At 39.6% G+C, this 27,479-nt stretch overlaps 2 protein-coding genes across 2 annotated transcripts; one reads left to right on the top strand and one right to left on the bottom strand.

Moving 5' to 3' along the window:
• Positions 1 to 3,488: 3,488 nt before the first annotated feature.
• LOC111861747 (pre-mRNA-splicing factor ATP-dependent RNA helicase DHX16) lies at positions 3,489 to 27,339 on the bottom strand. Its single transcript, XM_023846578.1, has 14 exons — positions 27,000 to 27,339; positions 26,779 to 26,905; positions 23,770 to 23,994; positions 22,145 to 22,267; positions 21,080 to 21,259; positions 14,617 to 14,732; positions 13,359 to 13,534; positions 11,892 to 12,178; positions 10,655 to 10,795; positions 8,974 to 9,192; positions 7,480 to 7,610; positions 6,377 to 6,701; positions 4,471 to 4,647; positions 3,489 to 3,781 (listed from the first exon to the last, which is right to left on the bottom strand). Exons 1-14 carry the CDS (start codon positions 27,170 to 27,172, stop codon positions 3,668 to 3,670), a joined length of 2,514 nt encoding a protein of 837 aa, XP_023702346.1. The 5' UTR covers positions 27,173 to 27,339; the 3' UTR covers positions 3,489 to 3,667.
• On the top strand, positions 15,848 to 19,777 carry LOC111861748. The gene is made up of 2 exons (XM_023846579.2): positions 15,848 to 16,130; positions 16,247 to 19,777. Exon 2 carries the CDS (start codon positions 17,904 to 17,906, stop codon positions 18,804 to 18,806), a length of 903 nt encoding a protein of 300 aa, XP_023702347.1. The 5' UTR covers positions 15,848 to 16,130; positions 16,247 to 17,903; the 3' UTR covers positions 18,807 to 19,777.
• Positions 27,340 to 27,479: the final 140 nt, after the last annotated feature.

Genomic DNA, 27,479 nt, shown 5'->3' with positions numbered 1-27,479 from the left:
GGCGATACGTTCCTCCGAAACGTCGGTTAACACCACATATACACGGTGCAAAATCCCAGAAGACTGCTTTCTTCATAGTCACCGCCGTGAAAGCCTCAAATCTTACATGTTCTACAATAGTTATTACAGTTGCACCGTATACACAGACAAACTTGAGTTTGGAGAACTGAAGAATAATAATAACAATAGTGAACTCTGTAATACCTTGAACGCTGTATTGAAACATTGTGTATAGCAATTCTAACATTCCACAATAAATATTATGTATTCCTTTCAGTTGTGAAACTGACTCACTAAACTGTAGTCTCTTTGGTCTCTTTGTTTTTTTGTATCCCAGAAGGCTGTGCAGTTCCGGTGTGGCAAGACGGTTGTTGTGTGTGGTGTAGTCATACAGTTTTAGAATAGAAGTCATATGTTATGTATAAAGAGGAAATTCTTTTGTGTCGGTAAGATACCTTTCCTCNATTTACTTATACTTTTTCTTCAACCCTGAAGATGGGGGCATACGTTCCTCCGAAACGTCGGTTAACACTACATATACACGGTGCCAAATCCCAGAAGACTGCTTTCTTCAGGAATAAATGACTTCAAGAGGGGTTACCAGCCTCACAGTAACTTAGTGAGGGATGAGAATGGTGTTCTGCTTGCAGATTCCCGCAACATTTTGAATAGGTGAAGGAACTACTTCTCTCAGTTATTGAATGTACATAGGGTCAATACTGTTAGGCAGACAGAAATCCATACCGCTGAGCCGTTAATACCTGATCCTAGCCCTTTTGAGGTTGAAAGTGCTATTGCAAAATTAAAACGGTATAAATCGCCAGGTAGTGATCAAATTCTGGCAGAACATTCAAGCAGGAGAAATACAGGGCTACTATAAATGATTCATTCGTTTTTAAAATGCTACATTTTCCAAAGCACTACACACACAAATATGAATAATATATAAAAAGAACCGTAAACTCACCACGTTTTGTTCAGACCCTACAAATGTTCTATTCCTTCAGCTCTACTAGTGTTCTTGGCAGTGGCGTTATGTAAACACAATCCTTAATGTACCTCCAAAGGAAGAAGTCACAAGGCGTTAGATTACGTGATCTGGGGGGCCAAGTGAACAGAGCTATGTCATCCTCACCAACACGCCCAATCCAGAGATGCCGAAGTTCATTGTTTAGGTAGCGACGAACATTGATGTTCCAATGAGGGGATGCCCCATCTTGTTGGAAGACAAAATCCCAGAATCAGCAGCCAGTTGTGGAAACAACCATAACTGCAACATATCTAGGTAAGATGTACCAGTCACAGTTTTCTCACAAAAGAAAAACGGCCCATACAGCTTTGTCTGTGACATTGCACAGAAAACATTCAGCTTTGGTCAATCTCTTCCAAGTGCTACAATTGCACGAGGAATTTCAGTGCCCCACAATCTCACATTGTGACGATTAACCTTCCTGGATAAATGGAATGTTGCTTCATCACTGAATATCAACTTGGCGGTGTAATCTTCATCCTCCACTGCTTCCTGCATTGACACGCAAAATTCCAGGCGTCGGCCATAATCTTCTGGTTTTAATTGTTGCAGGAGCTGCAGACGGTTCGGTTTGAAATCTAACCGTCGTCGCAAAATCTTCCAGTTTGCTGCGGTAGTCCAAGTTCGCGGGTTGCTCGGACCGTTGATTTTTGTGGCCTACGCACAAAACTTTCCCTCACTCTTGCCACTGTTTCATCTGGCACATTTGGTCGACTGGTGCTTTTCCGTTTACACAGGCAATCAGTGTGCTTTAATTGCCGATACCGCCGCAAAATGCTTTGTTTACACGGTCTTTCTTTTCCGTACTCTCTTTTGAATGCGCGTTGCACTGCTATAACAGATCAAAACCTGATTCAGGAGGAAATTAAGAGGCGACTGAACTCGGGTAATGCTTACTATCATTCAGTCCAGAACCTTTTGTCTTCTCATATGTCGTCAAAAAACATAAAAAATTAGAATATACAAAACTATAATTTTGCCTGTGTTTCTGTATGGGTGCGAAACTTGGACTCTGACATTAAGGGAGGAACATAGACTGAGGGTTGTTATGGCGTGGAGGTATCCCCACCGCTTCCACCACTGTTGTGCCCTTACGCCCTTACGACAGGGGTGGATTGGTTATCTCACCACTGTCTCCACTGTTATGCTGCCACCTTCTTGTATGTCAAGAACTCTAATGAACTTATCACTGCTTACATCACTGGTCCTGGATTAATTCGCAATTTGCCGAAGCTTTGGGAGGCCCAGGAGTCGTCAGGGAAGAGGGTAACACTTAAGGAAATGCTAGGTTGAATTAAACTCACACACATTCCTATCCTATTCTATTTCCCTATGTCGCTATATACATACTATATACACACTTTGCCGACGTTTGTCGGTTCGTATTACATTTGATGATGACCCTGTAGCCATCATTGGTCCTATCTCCTGTCCCCCTGCTGTCGGGTATTCTATGCCTCTGTATCTCTTAAGGAAGATACATATGTGATAAACACATATGAGTTGCCTGTTCCAGCAAAGATTCATATTGCTAAAAATAATAGTTATTTAATGGCATATGCAAAGGGAGATATAATAGCAGAGTCGTGTGTGAATGGAGAGATGAGGAATATTAAAATTTCAGTTGTGTTCTTAGTCAAAGACTTGACTTACAACTTATTATCAGTGTATAATCTAGACAGGATGGGTTTTGTTATAAATATAGAAAGTGGTAAAGCAGAGATAACAAAAAAAATACAGTTGTTGGAACTGCAGATCGAGATGGAAATTTGTATAAATTGAGTATGACTATAAAGGAAGTAGATGATTGTGAGGCTTACTGTGCTGTTAATGTAAACAACAGTAAAATATGGCATTTAAGAAAGGGACATGTAGGACATGATCAACTGAAGCGGTTATCCAGAATTGTTGATGGAATGAATGTAAATAATAATGAAACTGAAATATGCGTTAATGGTAAAAATCTCGAGTGTCTCATAACCAGACTAGAGTTAAAGCTAGCATACCCCTTGAAAGGATTCATAGTGATGTAGTAGGTCCAGTAGATCCTGTGTCTCATAATGGAAATAGATATATTCTGACCCTACTAGATGAATATACACATTTTTCTGTAGCATTTCCAATGAAATCAAAAGCAGATGTTTTTGCAGTATATCAAATTATATGTGGAAATGGCAACAGCTAGATTTTGAACTAGAATTTGTTCATTCAGATGTGACAATGGAAGACAATATTTGTCAGAGGAAATCAAGGATTATTTTGGGAGCAAAGGAATAGTGTATGAGTTGACCATTCACTACACACCTGGACAAAATGGGGTGGCAGAGAGACTCAACAGAACAGTATTTGATAAGGCACGGTGTATGTTGTTAGATTAAAATTTGCCTAAACCAGCTTGAAGTAGGCAGCAAGCTGACCCTATACTTGCTGCCCACCTGAACAAACTGAAATGGACATAACAATTTGTATTTTCTTGTTTTCTGTTTGTTTTGGGCTCTTTATTATACGTTAAGTTTGTGATATATTAAAAAGTTTAATTACAGATTCTAGATACAATAATAATACCATTTTTATTTGTAGTGTTATATTTTATGTTGCACCTATGAACAATGATAACTAATGAATTCCCAGTTCTGCTCATGACTTTCCTGTCATCTTTGGCATCTTTTTATTTGTTGAATCTTCAAGCACATGAGGTTTGTAGTAATGAGGTGCTACTTCAAGGAGCCATTTACTTTCAATTTCAATCACCTGAAATCAGATCGAAATACTCTTTGTAGTTTTATTGCTGAAGATGTTAAGACTGACCTTCACATAACCAGCAACTATGGCCATGACAACCAATATTTTAATGGTGTTAAAGAGTTGCTCTACAGTTTGTCACTGCGAAACCATCGTAACAAATTCTTATCCATAAAACTCAAATACCGTACTTATTCGACCATAAGATAACCTCAGATATAAGCTGGTGCCTCTTCACTGTGAAAATTTGTAAATAAAATTGATTTTTCACTTCCACTGTAATGAGTTTTGCAGGATTAGGATTAACTGCAGTTGGGGTCTAACTGGGATACCTTGACCCCAGTGGGTGAATTCCAGTTCCTGATTTGGTACTGTATCTGACTTGCCTGCCTCCCGTCTTTCAGCGCTCCTCTTCTTAATACCCAGGCCTCATTAACATATTTCATAATTAATTTTTCCATGATGTTTGTATACTAGATTTGTTTCTATTAATATTTGTTTACCAAAATATCTCATACTAATGCCATTTACTTTGATGAAAAATAACTAAATTTTCTTATTCCCTATATGCTTATATTCTGATACAGATTAAATAATTCCAATGCAATTTTTCCTCTTTAAATGTTGGTAGTGCACATTCCCATTGCATTTAAATTTCTACATTCTACTACAATATGGATCTTCGCGGCAGATCTTACCTGACACAAGAATTCCTTGGTGGTAAACTTAAGTTCATGATATATCACCCAGCGAGGCAAATCTTCAAACATACTACTGTTTGGATGTATCATCACTGTTTGCTGATGTTTGACTGTTTTATATTGGCCTCCTTTAGACAGTCTAGCCACATGGTAGAAATATCCAGCTGTGATTGCCTGTAGAGGTAAGACACAGAATTGTATACTTAATAACCAAGGAGAAAGTCAAAGTATTTGCTAGACTATACTGACCGTCTGGTTATGACATTGTGTAATCCTGTATGTGGGTACAAATTCTTTGAGGAACCCAATGCCCCCATCTTCCAAGCATAAGTAAGCCAAGTTAGGAATGTGACTGATGATAAGAAGATGCAAGGAAAATTGTCATGGAAGACATGAGTAGCCAATCAGAGAAGGAATGTGCAGCCCAAAGGAAGATGGAAGCATATGGCAAAAAAACAAGAAAAGAATATCAATTTGAACACCGATTTTTCAGACTCAGATTTTGAAAATGTTGAGATAACTACTTCTGCCTTGTGCATTAGCACACAAACTACCCAATCCAACAGAATCAAAACATTCAGCAGTGCTACAAAGAATCAATCACCTTGCAAATTTAAAACTGCCTCGTTCCCTCCATTTTTCTGCTGACAGTGAAAGAGGTCATGACCCCACATCTGACTTTATTAATACAAAGGGATAAGCAGTACATTTTAGTGTTCTGTGAAAAAATGACTATTGTTACTGTGACTATTGTGAAGAAAACTGTCTTCTAGAGAAGACTCTCATTCTTCAGTTCTCAGAATTTTTCCAAGTTCTTGCCTTTGCCTTATCCATGCCTACTTGTAAGTCACATTTGCAATGCAAAATCAGTCACCAACTATACAAATGAAGAAAGCTACAATGCATGTTTGGCTTGTATAGCATTTTCTGCATACAGAAATGAAAATCATCATTCTGATAAGGTTGTAAGCTTTCATATGTATCTTATAAATACACATTTGAAATGTAAGGATATTGTGAGCAGGTATTTCTAATATAAGCACAAATGGGGGAGAAGGGGAATGCATATGGGATATTGGTGGAAAGCCAGAGGGAAGACAACGACTGGGAAGACCAAGACATTGGTGAGTGGACAATATTAAAATGGATCTTAGAGAGATATGATGGGATGGTATGGCTTGGATTAATCAGGCTCAGGATATGGACCACAGGAGGGATCTTGTGAACACGGTAATGAACCTTCGGGTTCCATAAAATGCTGGGAAGTTCTTGAGTAGCTGCACAACTAGCGGCTTCTCAAGAAGGGCTCAGCTCCATAAGTGAGAGTGGTTTCTAATATAAGATCAGATTATATTCGGACTGTGCTGTATTTCATAGAATACGTTATAAACCACAAAATCTGAACCTCTAGGCATGTTCACGGTGTTACTGTTTACTTTGTCATCTCAATCTCTCTGTCATGTGGATAAATGCAGAAACTTGCTGCAGAACTGCTGAACTGATTTTCATGACATTACATACTGAGGAGCTTTACTAAAATTTGTTGACATTCCAATTTTGGTTAAAAGAAGGCAGGGACAATGGACACCTTACATGAAAGTCTACATACAGTTCTACACAGATCTTCAGTGTAACTCACTACAAATTTTGGAGAACAGAAACATTTTGAACAAAAGCTGTAGAGAAAAATGGAACACATTTCATACCAATTATGCTTTTTCTTAACTCTTACATTTTTCAAGAGAACGGAATAAAAAGAAGAAAATTCACCGAAACTGTTGCACTGTGCTTACGTTTTACTACAAACATTACTCGGTTTCATGGCTCGTTGCAGACTGAATGTCTGAATGCAGAAATATCAGTGTCCTATCTTTATGTATTATTAGATTTCACTGTGGGTTACCTTCCTGATTCCAACAGTGTCACCTGCTGCTGAAACCAGATCTATCTCAACACGTGCCATGAGCCCAGCCAGCTGATCACGTACATCACGTGCACGTTTCAGAGAGCGATGCTGTAAGAAATTCTCATAACACCACTGTGTGGAGAAGTCAGAATCAGCCCACTGTGTGTAAATATTCAGCAGCATGAGATGATCACCACCTGGTGTAAAGAAGCTATGTCGTGCAGCATCAGCATGGACTGTCTTGTCCTTGGGTCTGTAGAAAATGGCACCATTTACAGAAAGCATTGCAGCAATAGTCAGAATCTCTTCTGAGCACTTATACCTGCAATCAAAGGATACAGCTAACTGAAATGTTTTATCTGTTCTTGCTCAGTCAGGAAACAATATACAGACTTTCAGGGAAATTATAAAAGCAAGAAAAGTATTTCTGATCACTGTCATGCTACAGGCATGGAGGCATTATACATAAAGAGTGATCCATTTACAATTGTGCCCTAAGACAATACATTGTATTCTGTACCTCAGTGTACAACTCAAACATGATCAAGAAGAATGAATGTATTTCTGACAATGAATGATACTTCCAGCATCTTTTATATATGTAAAGGTATCCCTGTAAGAGGCTGTGGAGGCCCATAGGGTTGTGACATGTTGAGGTTCCCACATTTTCTAGACAATCGTCTCATAGATGGCGGCAAGGTTGTCAGCCCTATGTGCCAGCTGCCCTTTACCCCAAAGAATATTTCAAGAATACTCCTGGTACTCATTTCTGTTAGAGACTGAGTTGACCCCAGGGCCATAGTGCAGCTGGAAGGATTTGGTCAATTGAAAAAATCCAATGACATCATCGGGACTTGGCCCCGCGACCTTCCAGCTTGTAGCACAGCACCTTAACCAGTTAAGCTACTGCATGCCCCAGCATCTTTTATATACTTAATTAATTTATGTTCAATGAGATATAAAATATGTTTCCTATTTGGATGCAATTTTAAATATATCAATCTGTATATACTAATATGTTTAAGTGTTTATAGCAAAAATAAGTGCAAAATATGAATCAGATCTCTGTTAACTGCATACTGGCATATCACGTAACTTACTTTTCTGATGCAAGGATCATTTTTGCCATCATGGGATCAACGGGAAATTCAGCCATTCGACGGCCCAGTTTTGTTAGTTCTCCATGATGGTTGAGTGCCCCAAGTGCGTATAACTGCTCTAATGCCAATACCTGCCATAAAAGAAAACATTTTGTATAAAATAACACACTACACAGTATGTGGTATAAATTATAATTCATGTTCCCTTCTGCCAGACTGACCGGTACAAGCTATATGCTGCATTACTGCACAGATGCATGCAATCCAGCTAGCTGAGAGGTGCATTGTTTGTTTACAAATATCTTTACCCCTTCTAAAATATGGCTACTTGCCTTACAGTGTCGGGAGATTTGAAATCCCTTCCTCCCAAACAATAAAGGTTAAAAATTATTTTTCTATCAGAGTCATGTTAAAGATGCATATTCAAACCCTAAAATCTTACATCACCCAGTGTTCACAGAGTTTTATATCTCAATATTAGAACAGTCCTACAATCTCAACACAGAAACTTCAAATGACTTATTTGGTCTTCATTAGGGTCTGAGCTCTACTTCTGTAATACTGCGTATAAGGGGTATAAAACACAAGCTGCTGTCAAGCTTTTGCTCTGTAAAATCATAAAGTAACATCTTGCCTTCAGCTGATAGCGGCCTTATTTACAGTCTTTCCCAGAACACTGTGCAAAGCCAGGAAATGATGTATTTTCTTCCTATCCTGAAACTATCAGATGGTAAGTACTGGAAGATAAAGTTATTATACTGAGGCCATGGAAAGAAAGAAGTCACATAGCTTGACCACCCTCCACATCTCCCTTGAGCTGTTATGCTTCACCCCCCAGCAGCATACTTCATATACTCACCTCCAGTCTTCTAGCCATTTTGTTCACTGCAAAGTTGGAAGGGATAACTTCGCTAACGACAAGTGTATTGGAATGGAATGGGTTCGCACATTGCTAATGCTGTAGACTGTATTCACAAGGAGCTCAGTTGAAATCTCGTCCATGACACCACCTATCCTGACAGGTTTTTCATGGTTTCCTTCAGTCCTCCACCACACACGCTGAGACAGTACCTCAACTGAGGCCAGACTACTTCTTTCCAGAACCTTTCCAATTCATCTGTCACCAGTCATTCTACCATTCCATGCTATACAGTCGAGTTACTGACTGTTGTAAAGTACTCACATAAAATAAGAAAGACAAAACAAGCAGCTGCAGAGATGGAGAGGAACTGAATAGCAGGAAGATATTGGGATGCTTCAAGCAGCGTCATCTCCGCCAAACATGAGACCTCCTTCTGTCGCCTCAGTATAGTATAACTCATAAGCAGAGTAACAGTTTACCTTCCTGAGACTTATATCATAGGTTAGACCAGAAATATTAATCTGGTCAGTTTCCCTCAAACTAACATACAGCAAAGAAAATTATAACTCTAAGGATGTATACACCTTCCATATCCCATTCTCACCAACCTCCTAATAAATCAGTTTTCTCACCAGTGTCTCAAGAGGTGGAGGATCCAAAAAGTCAAAATGTACAAGGTCATCAATTCCTAAAGCCTTCAATGTCAATACAGCATTGCCCAAATTAATACGCTGAATCTCTGGCACTGTGTTATCTTCCAATTCATGCTTGTATGCCCAGGCTGTATACAGACGGAAACACTTGCCGGCTGCAACACGGCCTGCACGCCCTGCTCGTTGATTTGCAGAGGCCTGGAAGTCAAAATGTTACCATGATTTATCATTCAATCCATCAACAAATGAACATGCAACACAACAATCATGTCACTGCTTTCCACAGCTTAAAGACAAAGTTGTGGTTTTATATTTTTATAACTGTTAGTATTACTGGTCTGTTTTATGCTTTACTTAATCATGCTCTCAGTAGCTCACACTATATAGTGGGGGTGAGCAAATTCACTGAACTGAGCTGCAAACTGATGTAGACTGGACAGCAAAGATGTTCTTTCCACACAGCAAATGTTTCATATGTAACTCATTTGCAAACAAGGACTGACTAAAATCTTTTCCACAAGCAACACTTATGGTTCCAAAGAGCCATGTGCAGTTTGGCCACATCTGCTCCATAGTGTAGAATGGTAAGATGATCAGTGGATACTGAATTGGAAAGGATGTGGAAAGAAACAGTCATTGGCTAATTTGTGGTATTATTGTCTTGCCAGCTGCCTGTTTTGGATTAAGGAAAACTGTTAACAATCGTCACCCAGGATAGCTGATCTAAAGGCCAAGATTTGAACCTGGGTCCCCAGAATATGGAGAACGACTGCTACCAACTTGTCTCTGGCATTCTGATTTAATCGGATGATCTACCGCACTACAAATGACCGTAAAACAAACCCACCTCAGCTAGCTCTGTTTCTATATGTTGGCATTTCAGTGTTTGATCCATAAATACATACTTATTACAGCTCTAAGGAGCAGGCACAGCTCACTTGGCATTCGGATCAGGCCATGGGCTGGATAACTTGGATCTGATTCCCCAAAGGGGCAAGATCTTTTTCTCTTCTGGACTGAATCTGGAGTGGCTCTGAGACCCACCCACCCTCCTGTCCAAAGGGTACCAGGGGCTCTATTCCTGGGGTAAAGAGGCAGCAAAATGAAACTGACCACTCACTGCCACATAATGCCCATGTCAGGGATGGTGGAGCTGTATTCTTACATACCTCCACTCCCTCACATGCCTTGATGGTATAGTGTTTAATTATAGAATTAAGTATGGGAATAACTTCATCTTTTTTCTTTTTATCACAATCTTGAATTAAATTAAACCACATATAAACAACAAAATGAAGACACCAGACACAATGATAAAGTTCACAATATAAACCTAAATATACAATTAATAATGAAAACAGCAATATCTTTGCAGTGCACATACAATAAAGGTTAATTATCATGAAAACTGTAAAACTCAAGGAAAATTTGTGCTGGGCACAATATTTCTCTACAACTTTTGCTTGAGAGGTGCAACTGTATCTGGAAAAACCTTGCCAAATGATTTCAGTGATGACTAAGAGTTGCATGAAAAGCCTCTTTTCATATTAACTGTTTTAAGACTCTGTACACTATCAAATTAGTATACTATATTTTGAATTTCTTGCCTACTGTATTTTGAACACAATACAAAATATCATTATCTGTAAACCAAATTTACCTTTGAGATAGGCACAACTATAAGTGACTCCATGCCTGTACGCGAATTGAAACTATTTTGTTTACAAAATCCTGGATCTATCACATAAATGATGTTATCAATAGTTAGGGATGTCTCTGCAATGTTTGTCGCTAGTACCACCTGAAAGAGATCAAAAACATATAAAGACAAGTAGATGATGTTGATGACTACATTGATGGTGATGGTAACGAATGATTCTACAAGTAATCTTCCCTCTAATACGGTATAATATTATAATGAATTAAACACAGAACTCCATGGAACAGATGAGCTGTGATAACGCAGTGGGTAGAGTGACTGGCTATGGACTGGATGACAAGAGGGGTCAGTCCCAGTATTTCTCTTCTTGCCATCATTCAGACCAGTCCTGGGGTCCAGCCAGCCTCTTTTCCAATGGGTACCACGAGCAAAGTGGCCGGGGCATGAAATTGACCATTCACCTCCAACTATTGGTGAGGTCAAGAAAACACATATCTATACAAGTACTCCCCTATACACCTTCATGGCGTATTCCTTAATTAGTTAAACACAGAGACAACTTTACCTTTACTCCATGGAACAGACTTCTTCTTAAGAAGGCAATGGTTTTTTCTTATTGCTAGTGGGGTGGGACCAAGTCCCTTGTACTGCGGCCACTTCTGACCCATTGTACCAGCCCCAGATGATAGGTGAGGGTGATTGTGGAGCAATTGGTGGAATGAAGATTGGCAGGGGAAACTAAAGTACTCTGAGAAAACCTGCCCCAGAGCCACTCCGTCCATCACAAATCCCACTTGACCAGACCCGGGATCGAACCCAGGCCATCGCAGTGGGAAGCCAGCGACTAATCGCTTGAACTATGGTGTGGCCCAAGGCAATGGTTACTCATGTACTTGAGAAGTTCGCCCCTTTTCTGGGATCTGAAAATTTATAAGTGTTCACAAGAGCTCACCGTTAAACCCTGTTCTGAGTCAAATGAATAAACTTCACACTTTCCCACCCTTTTTCTTTATGATATACTTTAATACTATCCTCCCATATGTTCACAGAACTTCATGTGATTTCTTTCCTTCAAATTCTGACCAAAAGCCCACAGGCACTTCTCATCCCTCACATGCATGCCACATCCCCTGCCCATCTTATTGTCCTTCACTTGATTATCCTAACAACATTTGGATTTACACTCTGTAAACCATTTAAATGTAATATACCCAAATCACCATGCTCAACATCTTACTTTTCTTGCATTTCGAGGAGTTGGATGGAATATACGAGCCTGCATGTCACTTGGCAAGTTGGAGTAAACAGGTAGAATGAGCAGCTCCCTTATCTTAGAACCAAGACGGCGAGACCGTTCCTGCAGCAGCTCTTGGCAAGTTTCAATTTCTTCTTGACCAGTGAGAAAAACTAATATATCTCCCAGTGGTTGTGTTGCATGGATCTGAAGTACTGATACCACACACGCATCAATATAATCTGCTTCTGGGGCCTTCGTATAGTAAATATCAACAGGATAACGACGTCCTGCAATAGACAGAAGGAATTAAATGTACAGTTTCAAAATTCCTTATGCTCCAACATAAGTTACAATGTAGTAGTTTATATTCATGGCACTGGAGGCTGGATCACCACATTTCAATTCCCAGCAAAGTAAGGATGCTTCTCTGCATCATCATATCCAAAATGACTAGGGCCCACCTACCCATGCAGCCTTCCACCAAGAGAGTCCTATGAGCTCTTTTATCATGGGTAAAGTGGCCAGACTCTGAGGCTACCATTTTCTTCTAATGATGAGGTTAAGAATATGTGGAGCTATAACTTGAATACTACATGTCTTCATGGAATGACTAATCCTTAAGCAAGCACAGGGACAACTATACATTACTTCTGCTACCTCGTATTTCAGACTGATGTAGAATGTTCCAACATTTCACACTCAATACAAATATCTGCCACTTTAATATTATTTTATACCCTCTTAAAATAATACACCTTAGTTTTACCAGACAGCAAAATTCTACAGCATGCTCCGTGGCCTTTAGTCCACAAGCGAACTATACTGACCAAGCAGCCTCTGCTTGTTGGCGAAGTTAGTGCCAACTTTTGCGGATATAGAGTATTGTGTGGTCAGCTCAATGGATTCCCATGGCCGGTAATCTTGGTTTTCTATACTATATACTATACTATATGTGAGAGTAATTTATAATTATTATGCTGTAGAATTGGTATAAGTTTTTGTATATCAAAACCAATGAGGTTTATCCCAGGTGCGAATATTGCTAGTGGCTAGTGGCTGTAAGGCCACAATTTCTCCAGGTGGATCTGCACTTTTCTAAGAACTCATGACTGGCTATGTATTTAATAAATCTTTCTCTTTACATCAAAATTCCTTTTATAATCTAACTGATTGTGGCCTGCTGTCCTCACTGTGATTTTCATTAATTCTGCTAACTTCTGGGAAGAAGGCTCTTGACTTTTAGATGGCCTTTTTCTTCCTTCACTTTTACATTTAAATGTGGTTTGTTCACAAACCAAGCCTTTTCATCTATCTCTGTCTTCCTGAAGCTTCACCTCAGTTTCCTCCCGTGATCTTTCCTTCTGCATGACATCATCTCTGAGCTGTTGTTTTTAGATGGTAAATAAGAAAAAATGATCTCTGATTCTGATAAGTACAGAACATTAAATGAAAGAATGTCTCTCATACCTGGTATTCTAAATATAGGTGCTTCATCAAAGAAATCTGAGAATTTCTGTGCATCCAGCGTTGCACTTGAGATGAGCAGCTTAAGATCAGGTCTGAACCTGGTAATGTCCTTAACAAGTCCAAATAAAATATCTGTGTGAAGAGTTCTTTCATGAGCTTCATCGATGATCATCACACTGCAAGAAACACATATTCTATAAACAAATAACTAATAAACTTACAGGCACCCTTCCACCTTCTATATCTATTCATAACTACATGTGCCTCTCTTCAGATATACAATTAAAAAAACAAGTGTGTCATATTCAGGCATTTTATTTTAGTAAAATTGGAAGGGTCCTGTCCCTTCTAGTGTAGTGAAACACAACAAAATTCTTACTTAAAATGAATATACCTAGAAAACATTGGGCTGACAGCACCATGCATTAGTGTTTCAAATGGAGTGGGAAAAGAGCTGCAGTATGGTAAAACTTGTTATTACTGACAATGTATAAAATGTTGTTATGGCACTCAAACGTTTACAGAATAATATAGTTTACCGTTCCTTTCTCAAAGATGCCTGACTGAGTCAGAGATTAATATGTCATAATCTTCTGGTACCTGACATTGTATACTTTGACAGACAGAGTACCATGATGATGGAAGCAGTACATTTTTCCAACACATCTGTTATCTACCAAACTACATGCCATTACATACAAGACTACAGTCTTAATATTCACTACCATGAAAACTTCTAATTTTATATAATTTTCCTAAAGTTCTGTGACATAAAGCATCATATGGGTGAATAGCAAAAAATTCTAGTACATGATCCTGTATTGGGAAGTTATTCTTCATGAAAACTCTTTAAGAAACAGCTTCATCTCTAATCTGCATGCTTTCACTTGCTCTTAAAACATGTACATTTTAGAAATAACCATTATTTTCAAGAGTGCCATCAGACTGTGCCTCAAATGGACCCAGTGAGCCATTCCCTAATGACAGGTGAGTATGGAGCACAGATGAAATGATAACGGGAACTGAAAACAAGAAGTGCTTGCAGAAAAAACTTCCCTAGTTCCACTGTGCCCACCATAAATACCACGTGGAATATCCCGGGATTGAATCCAGGCCTCCATAGCAAGAAGCCAGCAACTAACCACAGAGATAACCATACTGTTCAACATCAAAAGTAGTGTAGATATTTCTCATTACTCGAACTGTAACAGCACAGAATTTGAACGTATCTGTTACTTCACATCATCTTTCAACATACCTGTATGACTGTAGATCAGGTTCTGAGAGAAACTCCCTGTGTAGTGTTCCATCAGTCATGTACTTGATAACTGTCCGCTCAGAAGTGCAATCCTCAAATCTGATGCTATAGCCAACCTGTGTTAAAAAATGTCTTGAGACCAAAATGTTCCAGTAACAAGGCTTTCGTGGCTGTGCAAATATAGATTATGGTCTTTGGTTATGACACTGTCTAACACTGTAAGTGATGATTAATATTTTGGTGGAATCTGGTGCCTCCATTTTCATAGTAGTACAAACTTGTACTCTGATGATGGAAGCAGCAGGTTCCACGTATAATTCTATATTGGGCATGTGGTAGCGAATGAGGTTGAGGCACTATGCTACAAGTTGGAAGGTCGCAGATTCAAGTCCCAATGAGGTCATTGGATTTTCTTCAATTGACCTAATCCTTCCAGCCGCACTATGGCCCTGGGGCCGACTCAGCCTCTAACAGAAATGAGTACCAGGAATTAATTAAATAATTTTCCTGGGGAGTAAAGTGCGGCTTGCGCGTAAAGCTGACAACCTTGCGCCCATCTTTGAGCCAACTGTCTAGATAATGTGGGAGTCTCAACCTCTCACAACCTTATGGGCCTTCAAGGCCTGTTACAGGGATAGCTTTACTTTTTTTTTATAATACTACGCAGTGACATAATCCAGAATAACACATTGCACTTGCCTAATCAGTGACCTGCCTACTTGTCACATGTTACATGAAAACTGATCAAAGAATATCTCTAGTTATATGTTTTTTAGTGTTAAAGAGTTCGAGCTTTTATGGTTATGACAAGAAATCATAAAAATACTAGTTGGCATAGTTGGCAATGCTAGCTGCCTGTCAAGTCTTTCGCTGAGTGATTCCTCATTTAATTTACACTTATTACTTCAGTAATCAATGGTCACCACTTAAACATTAATAGTACGACTGATCCATCAAGTATGATCCCGAAATTTTACAACTGAAATTATCATGCTCACTGTCTTCAATTACAAATCTATATAAATAAAAATGTAAATGTTCGTTTGTTCAAAATCTTAAATCCCCTAAAGTTCTTCACCGATTGCTTTGAAATTTTGAGACACAACGTTGCATTCGAATAAGCGCGTTTTTTTATATACCTATTATATAGATGTCACACCTGTGACAGGTAAAAACATGCTTCTTTTGAAAAACAGCGCCATCTGTTGGACGTAAAAGCAACTCACGCTATACTAAATATTTTACGATTCCATTTCAATGTTTCCGATTGCATTGTTAAATTGGATTTTCATAGATTTCGATTTATTTTCATTTTGATTTAATTATTTCGTTTGACACTGCGTTGGAATTGAGCTGTATCGTTTACCATAGCGTTCATTTCATGAGTATAATTTATTTTTTTCTTCTTTCATTGTTTTTCATTTCGTTTTCTTAACTGTTTTCCTTATTTTTCAGTGAAATTGGCGGTAGAATTGAGCTGTGTCGACTGAGCTGCATTTGAATTGAAGTATTTCGTTAGTATTTTTTATTTTTTGTTTCTTCTTTGTTTTCCTGTTCGTGTTCTTTCATTTTTTAATGTTTTGCAATTTTATAGGTTTTTGTTATAACTTTCTTTCTTCTTCTTCTTCAGTGCAATCGATCTGCTTTAGTTCATCCAAATAATGCCTCGCAGAAGATCAAACTTAGGTCGTCGTACTTGCAGAGCGTAAGCAGTGCAACGAGTAATTGCAAATCAAACGGGGGAAGAACAGGCATCAGCGAACGAGCGAAACAGACAAAGAATGGCTCAAATACGTGCCGAAGAAGCAGCAGAGTGACGTGCAGCCAGACTTGAGGATGAATGGTTGCGAGCACAGCGATCGCGTTCTGCAGTTTCAGATCTGCTTCGTTCTCAACAGAATGAACGCGACAGGCTGAGAGTGGCTGAAAGACGTCAACGAGAAACAGCAGATCAGCGTCAAACACGACTCCGTGCTCAGCAATCATGTGATTACAATCGCCTTGCATTCCGGTACAGCCCAGCTGAAGATTATAGTTTGAGCCGGCATGTTCTCATCAGCACCATGACTGAAGTGTGTCCTTATTGCAAGGCTCTGAAATTTAATGGAGAAACGAAAGGAATGTGTTGCGCCATGGGAAAAATTAAACTGCCTCAACTTGGAGAACCGCCAGAGCCATTAAAAACTTTGCTTGCCAGATATACCGCCGAATCAAAGCATTTCCTATCTAACATCAGGAAATATAACTCATGCTTCCAAATGATGTCATTCGGCGCAGAAATTGTAACAGCTCAATTCATGTCAACTTTCAAAGTGAAAGGACAAATTTATCATAAAGCCGGCTCCCTGCTTCCGTTCCCAGATGGGCAACATAAATTCCTACAGATGTATTTAATCGGCGATGGCAATGATGAATTGAGTGCATGCTGCAGAATTTCTACCGGCATAAAAAGGTCCATCGTTTCCCAACTGCAAGAGCTTCTTCACGAAAAAAACAATTTAGTGTGTTTGTTCAAAACAGCAATTGACATGATGCCATCTAATACACACAAGATTGTTATTCATGCTGACAAAACGCCTGCTGGACAACATGTGTGAAGATTCAATGCTCCAACTATAGACGAAGTGGTAATTGTTATAGTCGGAGATCAGTTCCAACCTAGAGATATTGTTCTTCATCAGAGAAACGATCAATTGACAAAAGTTGCAGAAACTCACTGATGCTACGATGCCCTGCAATATCCAATCATTTTTTGGGATGGTGCCGATGGATATCACTTCAACATTAAGATGATAAATCCAGTCAGTGGCGAAGAAACAAATATGAAATGCAGCGCAATGAACTATTATTCATACCGATTAATGATTCGAGAGAATGAAGACAATCACATTTTGAAATGCCGTCAATTGTTTCACCAATACATTGTAGATACGTATGTATGCAAAAATCGAAAGAGAACATTTGATATTCATCCGTCTGGATCAGACCAAGCTTCGCTCTGAAGAATACGTTCATTCGCAAGATGCAGTTGTAAATGACGGTAATACAACTAACGTTTGAAGACTAACCATTTTGCCGTCTTCATATACAGGCAGTCCACGTCATATGCATGAGTATGCTCAAGATGCAATTGCGTATGTTCGTCACTACGGGCGTCCAGACTATTCATTACGTTCACATGCAATCCAGCTTGGGACGATATACAACAGCTCTTACTTCCTGGGCAATCGCCGGTGGATAGGCATGACATCACAGCACGTGTTTTCAGACAGAAGCTGAAATCACTGATGGAGTTCATGGTAAAACATGAAGTGTTTGGGACTGTGCACTGCTGGATGTACTCAGTGGAATGGCAAAAAAGAGGACTGCCACACGCACATATACTAATCTGGCTCTATAACAAAATCACTTCAAATGAAATCCACGATGTAACATGCGCTGAAATACCTGATGCCAACGTCGATAAGGATTTGCATGAAGTTGTGACAAAAAATATGATACATGGACCTTGCAGTACACTGAATCCAAATTCACCATGCATGATAGATGGAAAATGCTCTAAGCGATATCTTCGAGCATTACTATCCAACACAGTTACAGGAAACGATGGATATCCTTCATATAGAACAAGATCAGCAGAAGATGGCGGTAAATTAGCAACCATACAAATGCGAAATGGTGACATCGAAGTGGATAACTGGTGGGTTGTTCCATATTCGCCTTTGCTATCAAAAACATACAAAGCGCACATAAACGTGGAATACTGTAACTCCGTTAAATCGATTAAATACATTTGTATGTATGTGAATAAAGGCAGCGACATGGCAGTTTTTGGCATGCAACCAGAAAGAAGTGATAGGAATGCGGTCATACATATCGATGAAATTGCACAGTATCAGGCTGGAACATACATAAGCAGCACTGAAGCTGTATGGCTAATTCTTTCATTTCCCATACATGAACGAAGTCCAGCCATTGTTCACTTAGCAGTACATCTAGAAAATGGACAATGCGTTTATTTCACAACTGCAAATGTGCAACAAATAGCCCAGAATCTACCGGCTACAATGTTAACTGCTTTCTTCGCGTTACGTCAAAATGACGCGTTTGTGAAAACACTGCTGTATTCGGAAGTGCCTATGTATTACACATGGAATGCGAGTGGAAAATCATTTGAACGACACAAATGAGGAGAGCGAGTCAACGGACAAACTGGCATATTCAAAGAAACTACGATAGGCAGACTGTACACCGTGCATCCCAATCAAGATGAATGCTTCTTTCTTCGCATGCTGTTGGTAAATGTGCCGCCCGGTCCGTCTTTCCAGCAATTGAGAATTGTCAACGGCATTACACATGCCACTTTCCACAGTGCATGTCAAGCTCTGAATTTACTGGAGAACAACCGACACTGGCATGTATGCATTACTGACGCGTGCAACACGTCACATCCACATCAAATTCGTGCATTGTTTGCAATCATATTGACTGCCTGCTCTCCTTCATCTTCAACAGAGTTATAGGAGAAATATAAATCGCACATGGCTGAAGATATTATCCGTCGAATATGCAAGGAAAATTCCACTATGACCATGGATTTCACAGCAGAAATCTACAACGAAGCGTTGATAATGATTGAAGATTTGTGCTTAGAAATCGCGAACAAAGTTCTCAATCGATTGGGAATACCATCACCGAATCGATCTGCTGCTGCTTTGTTCAATATAGAATTGCGTCATGAACAAAATTACAACACAGGTGATCTTTTGTCATATGTGCAATCAAATATTCCTAAGCTAACGCTTGAACAAAAAGGCATTTATGATCATATAATGCAAACTGTCAATAACGGGGTTGCAGAAATCTTCTTAGATGTGCCAGGAGGAACTGGTAAAATGGTCCTAATTAGACTGATTCTGGCAGCAATTCGATCCCAAAATGACATAGCCTTAGCTCTTGCATCGTCTGGAACAGCTGTGACATTGCTACCAAGTGGAAGAACTGCTCATTCCGCTTTGAAATTGTCACTGAACATGCAATTCATTGAAACTCCCATGTGCAACATTTCTAAAGGATCAGGCATGGGAAAGGTATTGCAGAAATGCAAACTTATTGTCTGGGATGAATGCACAATGGCGCACAAAAAATCGCTCGAGGCTCTTCGTCGATCATTGCAAGATTTGCGTGGAAACGCATTAATATTGCTTGCAGGAGATTTCACGCAAACATTACCTGTAATTCCTCGATCGACACCAACGGACGAAATAAATGCTTGCCTGAAATACTCTACTTTGTGGCGACACGTAAAGACGTTAAAATTAACTACAAATATGCATGTCCAGCTGCAAAATGATCGACCAGCTGAGATATTCTCACATCAATTGCTGGAAATTGGGAACGGAAAGGTGCCGGTTGATCTGACCTCAGGACGAATTTCATTGCCTCATAACTTCTGCAATTTAGTGACATCAAAAGAAGAATTGGTTGAAAAGGTATTTCGCAATACTCAAACCAATTATAAGAATCACGATTGGCTGAGTGAACAAGCTATTCTTGCGGCCAAAAACAAAGACGTCTACAAACTTAACAATATCATTCAGTCTAACATTCAATGCGAGGCAGTTACATACAAGTCTGTCGACACTGTTGTGGAAGCAGATGAAGCGGTTAATTATCCAACAGAATTTTTTAATTCACTCCATCTGCCAGGGATGCCACCGCATGTACTGCAACTGAAAATAGGTGTGACAATTACCATGTTGCGAAATATAAACCAGCCAAAGCTTTGCAACGGCGTGCGGCTTGCAGTAAAAAAATTATTGAGCAACGTTGTAGAAGCAACAATCTTGACAGGACCTTTCAAAGTTGAAGATGTCCTCATTCCTCGCATTCCTATGATTCTAACAGATGTGCTATTTCAATTTAAGAGATTGCAATTCCCAATTCGATTGGCGTTTGCAGTCGCCATCAACAAAGCTCAGGGCCAATCTTTAGAACAGTGCGGTTTAGATCTAGACACGGATTGCTTCTCACATGGACAATTATACGTTGCATGTTCTAGAGTCGGAAAAAACCAGACAATCTCTATATCTGCACAGACAATGGAACAACAAAAAATATTGTATACCCACAAGCATTGTGAAATTAAACACATTAGAAACGGGCACTTTCTCTTTTCTTTCTTTTCCATTTAACCAGACTGAGCAACAGCAACGCGTGGCCGGGTACAGCTAGTATATATATACTCGTATATATCTTGCTGCTGACCGGAATTCAAGTTCACTATAGTGAAACATGCAGACTTACAGAAAGCTAACTTAATTGTACTACAATCTTCATCAAAATGTGAACTCAAGAACTTTGATACAAAGTTGAAAAATACAAAGACCACATAGTTCTGTTATTTTAAAAGTAAAATACACTGAGACAAGGAAGCCTTTCGGATTTGTATGTGAGGTCTTACCTCATTTCCAAGCTTAACTCCCATCTCCTGCGCAACACGCGCTGATACACTCATGGCTGCCACTCTACGTGGCTGTGTACAGCCTATCTTCTTACCACCACGTGTAAATCCAGCTTCGTACAAATACTGTGGAATCTGAGTTGTTTTCCCAGAGCCTGTCTCCCCTTCTATGATTAAAACCTATAACAGAAGTCAAACATATAGTACATATGAATTACCTTTCCTGTCAGTTTACATCTCTTTCCTAAAAGAACATCAACAACATATTATGAAACTGCCTCTTTCTGTACTCTTTACACACAGTGGGCACAGCCTTTAAATCAACGCACAAGTACTCTAGTAGAGCTTTTGGATAGGATATGAATCCTGATTCATAGCTTTCATCTTTTAATTACACAAGTAAAATTTAATTTCTTAATTCGAGGGATATTCCATCTTTAAAATTTTAGCTACTGTATATTGTTACACTGAAGCACAGTAGAATATTGCAGGTCACGGTGCAAGGGCCGAGAAGACCCACCCCTTATACATTCAGTCATGAACACCCGTCCTGCTCGTAATACGTATAAACACGTGTAACCACACTGAAGAGTCCTCATTTTTTCCATTTGTCATCTGTGGCTAAACATTACAATATTCTTTCAGTTACAAAACACGGAAACATCCCCACCATTAACTACCAAAATGCTGTCCTCTAATGTCCATAGAAAATTACCCTGCCCCAGTTTCACCAAAACAAATATTTCTGAATTTAGAGAGTACCCACCTTTCAGCATTGTAGCCGACATCTTTTATAATACCATTCTTCCTTGAAGCATGCTTTTTCCTATCCATGCATAAAAATTATGTAATCTGAACCAATCTCATTTAATTCACTGTGTTAATCCATCTCTGGAATTCACAGATCTCATACACAGAGTTGCTGACGTCAGCCACACAGTTCAACACTTCATATTTTCCAATTAAACCTTCCGAATTATTAACAATTCCAGTGAACATAAACTTCTCCAGCTTTTTTTCGAAAATACTGTACCATATTACTTTACAGCTTTAAGGATGACTGACCTGATGTTTTTCAATTGCCTGTATAAGATCATCTCTAAAAGGAAAGATGGGTAAGCTTCTTCTGGTTTCTTGCAAGCTGACTTTCTTCTTTTCTGATTCTGTGAGTTTAGGTTCATTTTCATCCTGCACAGAAAAGAATATTGCACAATAACAGCCATGCACCATACTTCACGCATAACATGAAGAAAGCTGAGGACATTCAGAAGTATTACCATGAACAGCACCCAAGTCATGAATATCACCATGTCACTGGAAAGGCATTTGAAAACAAGTCAAACTTGCCACCCAAAACAAAAATAAGTTACAGGAATCAGAAGTTGCAGTCTTGACCTGGGCACTTGCTTCATCTGTCTCTTGCAACAAATGCCAGGGTAATATCTCAAAATAATCCATGGCCACTTCCTTCCCAATCCTCTGCTAATCCCATTCACTGCCATATAGCTACTGTAGCTGGAACACAATTTTTATATAACCTACAATCTATGGACTCACTAACACTAACCTATGAGTGGTAACAACTGATCTGTTTTAAAACACACAGCCAATACTTCATTAATATGTTACTTTCAAAAATATCTAATGCTATATATAGGGGGTCCCAGGAGGAATGGACCAAACTTCGGGAGGGTGTTCCTTATGTTAAAGTATGCTGATATAACCCAAAACACCTATGTCCAAAGTTGAACGGTTACGGAGATAAGGGCCCAAGAAAAGTGTGGTCTTCTGGCAGGTCCACGCACTGTACCTGTCAGCTGAGAGGCCTTATCTGTGTTTGTCCTTGAGTGCCGTGATTTACCCTAGCCGTACGTATGTAGTTGGCTTTATCAGAACGCGCAGTCAGCCACGTTACGTCAGCGCTTGCCATTCATGTGTCATGTATGGTGCTTGGAAACCCTAAGGACAATTATGACATGGCGAGCGAGTATTTCGTACTTCAATTTTATGGCTTCACGTCACTCACAAGTTAGTTTGATGTTACGTACATTATTAACATTACAGAATCCACATATTCCTGCCAGTTTTAATATGTATTTTGTAATCAACAAGTGTGTAACACCGGTCAAAGTTTGACACTTCTCTGGCCATTATCTCCGTAACCGTTCAACTTTGGACATAGGTGTTTTGGGTTATATCAGCATACTTTAACATAAGGAACACCCTCCCGAAGTTTGGTCCATTCCTCCTGGGACACCCTGTATACACATATATGAGACTTCATGAATCATAATCATTCTTGAGAAGCTAATGACCCACTGGATCCTCAAGAAATCACCTGCCTTTTATGGAATATAAAGGTTCATTACTGTGTATGCTCTGAAGTGTCATTTCTATTTTCTTACTGAACTTGTAGAATGTTCTAATCACAAATCAGAGACCTTCTGAAATGCTATCTGTATGCTGGACACACATTTCAATTACATAACAACTCATCAATCCTTTAAGTGCTCAATTTGTCATCATCTGTTCATAAATTTCATTCATACCTGTCAGTAGTTCAGAGCCACAGTTTGCTCAAACTGCCACAAGCTGGAAAGTATGGTTTATATCCTCATATTAATAACATTCAGAGCAAAAGAAGCCAGATAAGATATCATCTTCATATTAGTGAAGAGATAAAATCTTACCTCTTGGTCTGGCTTGGAGCCCGGCATCCTCAAAGCCTGAATAAATTCAATTTCATCATCCAAAACCAGGTCATACTCTTGACCTTTTTCATGAATTTTCTCCTTATCACGTGCACCAAATCGGAACACAGCTGATGACATTTGCTCCTCCTCCCATTTCCGCTGCTCATAATGTGGTGCTTTTTCACGCTCGTCCACTTCCACGTATTTCTCATTAGCCTGGCCCTGGAGGAGAGAACATGTTCTGACCATCTCCACTGGTAACACACTGTACCCCCACCCCCAAAGAAAAGTGCGTGAAGAGACAGCAAAATTAAGACGAACATTCTTATGGATGATACCTCTACCCTTTCGGCATATTAAGCTTTATCAGTACACAGAGAGTTCTGTCTTCTGGGATATAATGCCACAGAGCCCATGAAACTGATGTTCCAGAGAACATGTTGTCTCTATCTTCAGAGTCAAAGAATAAGCGAAGTAAGAAATCAGTGTTGCAAGCAGAGCATTGCCTTATTCGTCAACCCTGAAGATGGAGGTGATATGTTCTTGCAAAATGTTGGTTGGCTTTCAATGGACTATACAGTGTCAAATCCCAGAAGACAGAACTCTTCATGACCACCATTGTGACAGCTTCAAATCCTACAATAAACAATGCATGTTTTCATTATTATTGATACAAGGTGGTTCAAATATGACCAGGACTGATTTTTTTGAAAACAAGCCGCACTTGGCAGCAGCTGTGCAACCTTGCGAGAGTGAAGCCACAACCTCCACCCTCCCTCCTGTTAGGGTTAGAACCTGTTCAGTCCTGTCTGGAAGTTGCTAGAGTGATGAGAGAACAGAAGCTACCATGGAGCATGGAACAATGCATTGTGATCAAATTCCTCGTTGGAGAAAACGTCCAGTCCACTGAAAAATTCACCACAGACTCCAACAACAATATGGGGAAGAGTGTCTCTCACAGACCTGTGTGTTTGAGTGGTGTAAGTGCTCCAGAGAGGGTAGAGAGCGCGTGGAGAATGAACTGCATGATCGTTGGCTGCGAATATCCATCACCGAGCCGAACATTGATCGTGCAGACGTGCTTATTCATGAGAATAGGCACATCACTATCAAGGAACTTGGAGTAAGATCCGATCCAAGTGGAAGACAGGTGGAAAGCGGGTAGCGTTCCTTCAAGACAATGCACACCCCCATACGGCCAAAACAACAATGGAAACCCTCCGGAAATTGAAATGGAACCTTGTGACACATCCGCCGTACAGTCCCGATTTGGCCCCAAGTGATTTCTACCTATTCAGAAGGCTCAAATCAGACTTGCAAGGCATGTGGTTTGTGGACAACACCGTCATCCACTGTTCGGGAGTGGATACATCGCCAACCACAAGTCTCTTTTTGGGGGGGCATCAGGATGCTTCCAGAAAGTTGGAAAAAATGTGTTGACTCCGGAGGGGAGTACGCTGAAGACTGACATGTGCAAGTAAGTGTTTGGCAATTATGTTTTTTTTTAAATCAGTCCCGGTCATATTTGAACCACCTAGTATTATGCCAAATTAAAATACAAGTGCCAGTTCAAGAGTATTTGAGGATTTCAAATTCCATATTCCTGCTACTCATGAATTAAAAACTGACTACCAGTCCCAGAGTATCCAGATTTAATCTCCCCCATTCCCAGATGATAAAGGTGCATAAATAAAATAGTGTTCAGTATGCATACAAATCCATTATTCTTTACAGTACTTCTCAATTTTACAACAATATTCAGGAGTATAAAAAAGATAAAATGTCAAGCTATCCCTGTAACAGGCCATGGAGGCCCATAGGGCGGGGAGACGTCAAGGCTTCCACATTTTCTAGACAAATTGACTCAGAGATGGCAGTGAGCTTGTCAGCCTTACGCGCCAGTTGAATCTTTACCTCCAGGAAGATTCCTGGTACTCATTTCTGTTAAAGGCTGAGTTGGCTCCAGTGCCACAGTGTAGCTGGCAGGATTTGGTCAACTGAAAAATCCAATGCCCTATTGGGAATTGAATCCACAACCTTCTGGCTTGAAGCATTTTGCTTCAACTTTGCTACCATGTGTCCCATATTAAAGGGTACACAATATGGTACACATTCTGCACAGCACACAAGACAAAACTATAAATACTATTAAAAATAGCATATTTTATATTAGTGTGAACTCTTCAAATGTTGTAAACATGTGCCATATTACATGACACCAATGTCCATAACTATGTATATCAGTCTGTCTATTACAATACAACTTATAAACACACAACTAAAAACATGGGTGATATCAATGCAACCAGTATATATTCACTAACAATATGCACTACATGTTTCGGCCATATAGTCATCATCAGGCATTTAAAATGCTACAAATGTTGTCAACAGGGCCACGCCATGGCTCAAGCGGTAAGTCGCTGGCTTTCCACCGCGGCCCGGGTTCAATCCCGGGTCTGGTCACATTAGATTTGTGGTGGACAAAGTGGCGCTGGGGAAGGTTTTCTCCGAGTACTCCGGTTTCCCCTGCCAATCTTCATTCCACAAATTTCTCCACAATCACCCTCACCTATCATCTGGGGCTGGTACAATAGGCCAGAAGTGGCCGCAGTACAAAGGACTTAGTCCCACCGCACTAGCAATAAAAAAAAGCTGTCGACCTCCATCACTGGACTACTAACCCATGGATCCATTGTTACTAGTCTCATCTTATGCAAAACACTCCTAAAAATTGATATGTTCATAACCTTTTAATATCTCACATGTTGGAAAACATTCTTCTGCAGTCAAGGGCTAAACAATGTCAGCTGGTCATCATCTAGTAAGATTTATGAACAAACATTATGTGATGCTGTAGTGAATAAATGCCCTGTTCTATAGTTTTATCCAATTACACTGTAGTACAAGAACAACAAAGGCACTCATGGGAAAACCACACAAATTATATTGACTTTACTTTTGTTACCAAAATACATTAACATGATAAATATGTGAATACAGCACCTTCTTGAGGTCTTCTGGCATATGATAACGTTGAACTTTCTCAAGTTCACGTGCTTGCTCATGTTCCTTTGCCAACTGAAGTAATTTCTTCTTGTGTTCGCGTTCCTTACGCTCCCGTTCAGTTAGCCTAGATTAAAAAGTGAGATAGGAATACTAAGAATTGGGGAACTTTTACCAGATTCTTATATGAAACTCTACAGCATTTAAATAGATTCACTTACTCTTCCTCCTGAAACAGATATTCATCATCAATGATATCTGCCTCCAATTCTGCTCTCTTGTCCTTCTCTCTTTTCACTAAGTATTTTCGTCTTGATTTAATTCGCAGCTGTTGAGTAATTTTTAATCTACCTTCTGACTCAAGTTTTAATCGTTTGCCTGGTACTGTTGACATGCTTTATATTATTCTGATCGATTCTGATTAATTTTAAAAATGGCAGCCGTGCTGAAGTGCTGAACGTATTCCTCAGGGTGATGCAAGTCAATGCTGTGTAAGATTTGAGGCTTTCACGGCGGTAACTATGAAGAAAGCAGTCTTCTGGGATTTGGCACCGTGTATATGTGGTGTTAACCGACGTTTCGGAGGAACGTATCGCCCCCATCTTCAGGGTAGAAGAAAAAGTATAAGAATTTTGCAGAATTCTTATACTTTTTCTTCTACCCTGAAGATGGGGGCGATACGTTCCTCCGAAACGTCGGTT

Source organism: Cryptotermes secundus, unplaced genomic scaffold, assembly GCF_002891405.2.
Source record: "Cryptotermes secundus unplaced genomic scaffold, Csec_1.0 scaffold345, whole genome shotgun sequence".
Taxonomy (NCBI): Eukaryota; Metazoa; Arthropoda; class Insecta; order Blattodea; family Kalotermitidae; genus Cryptotermes; species Cryptotermes secundus.
This window is presented reverse-complemented; position numbering and strand designations above follow the sequence as displayed.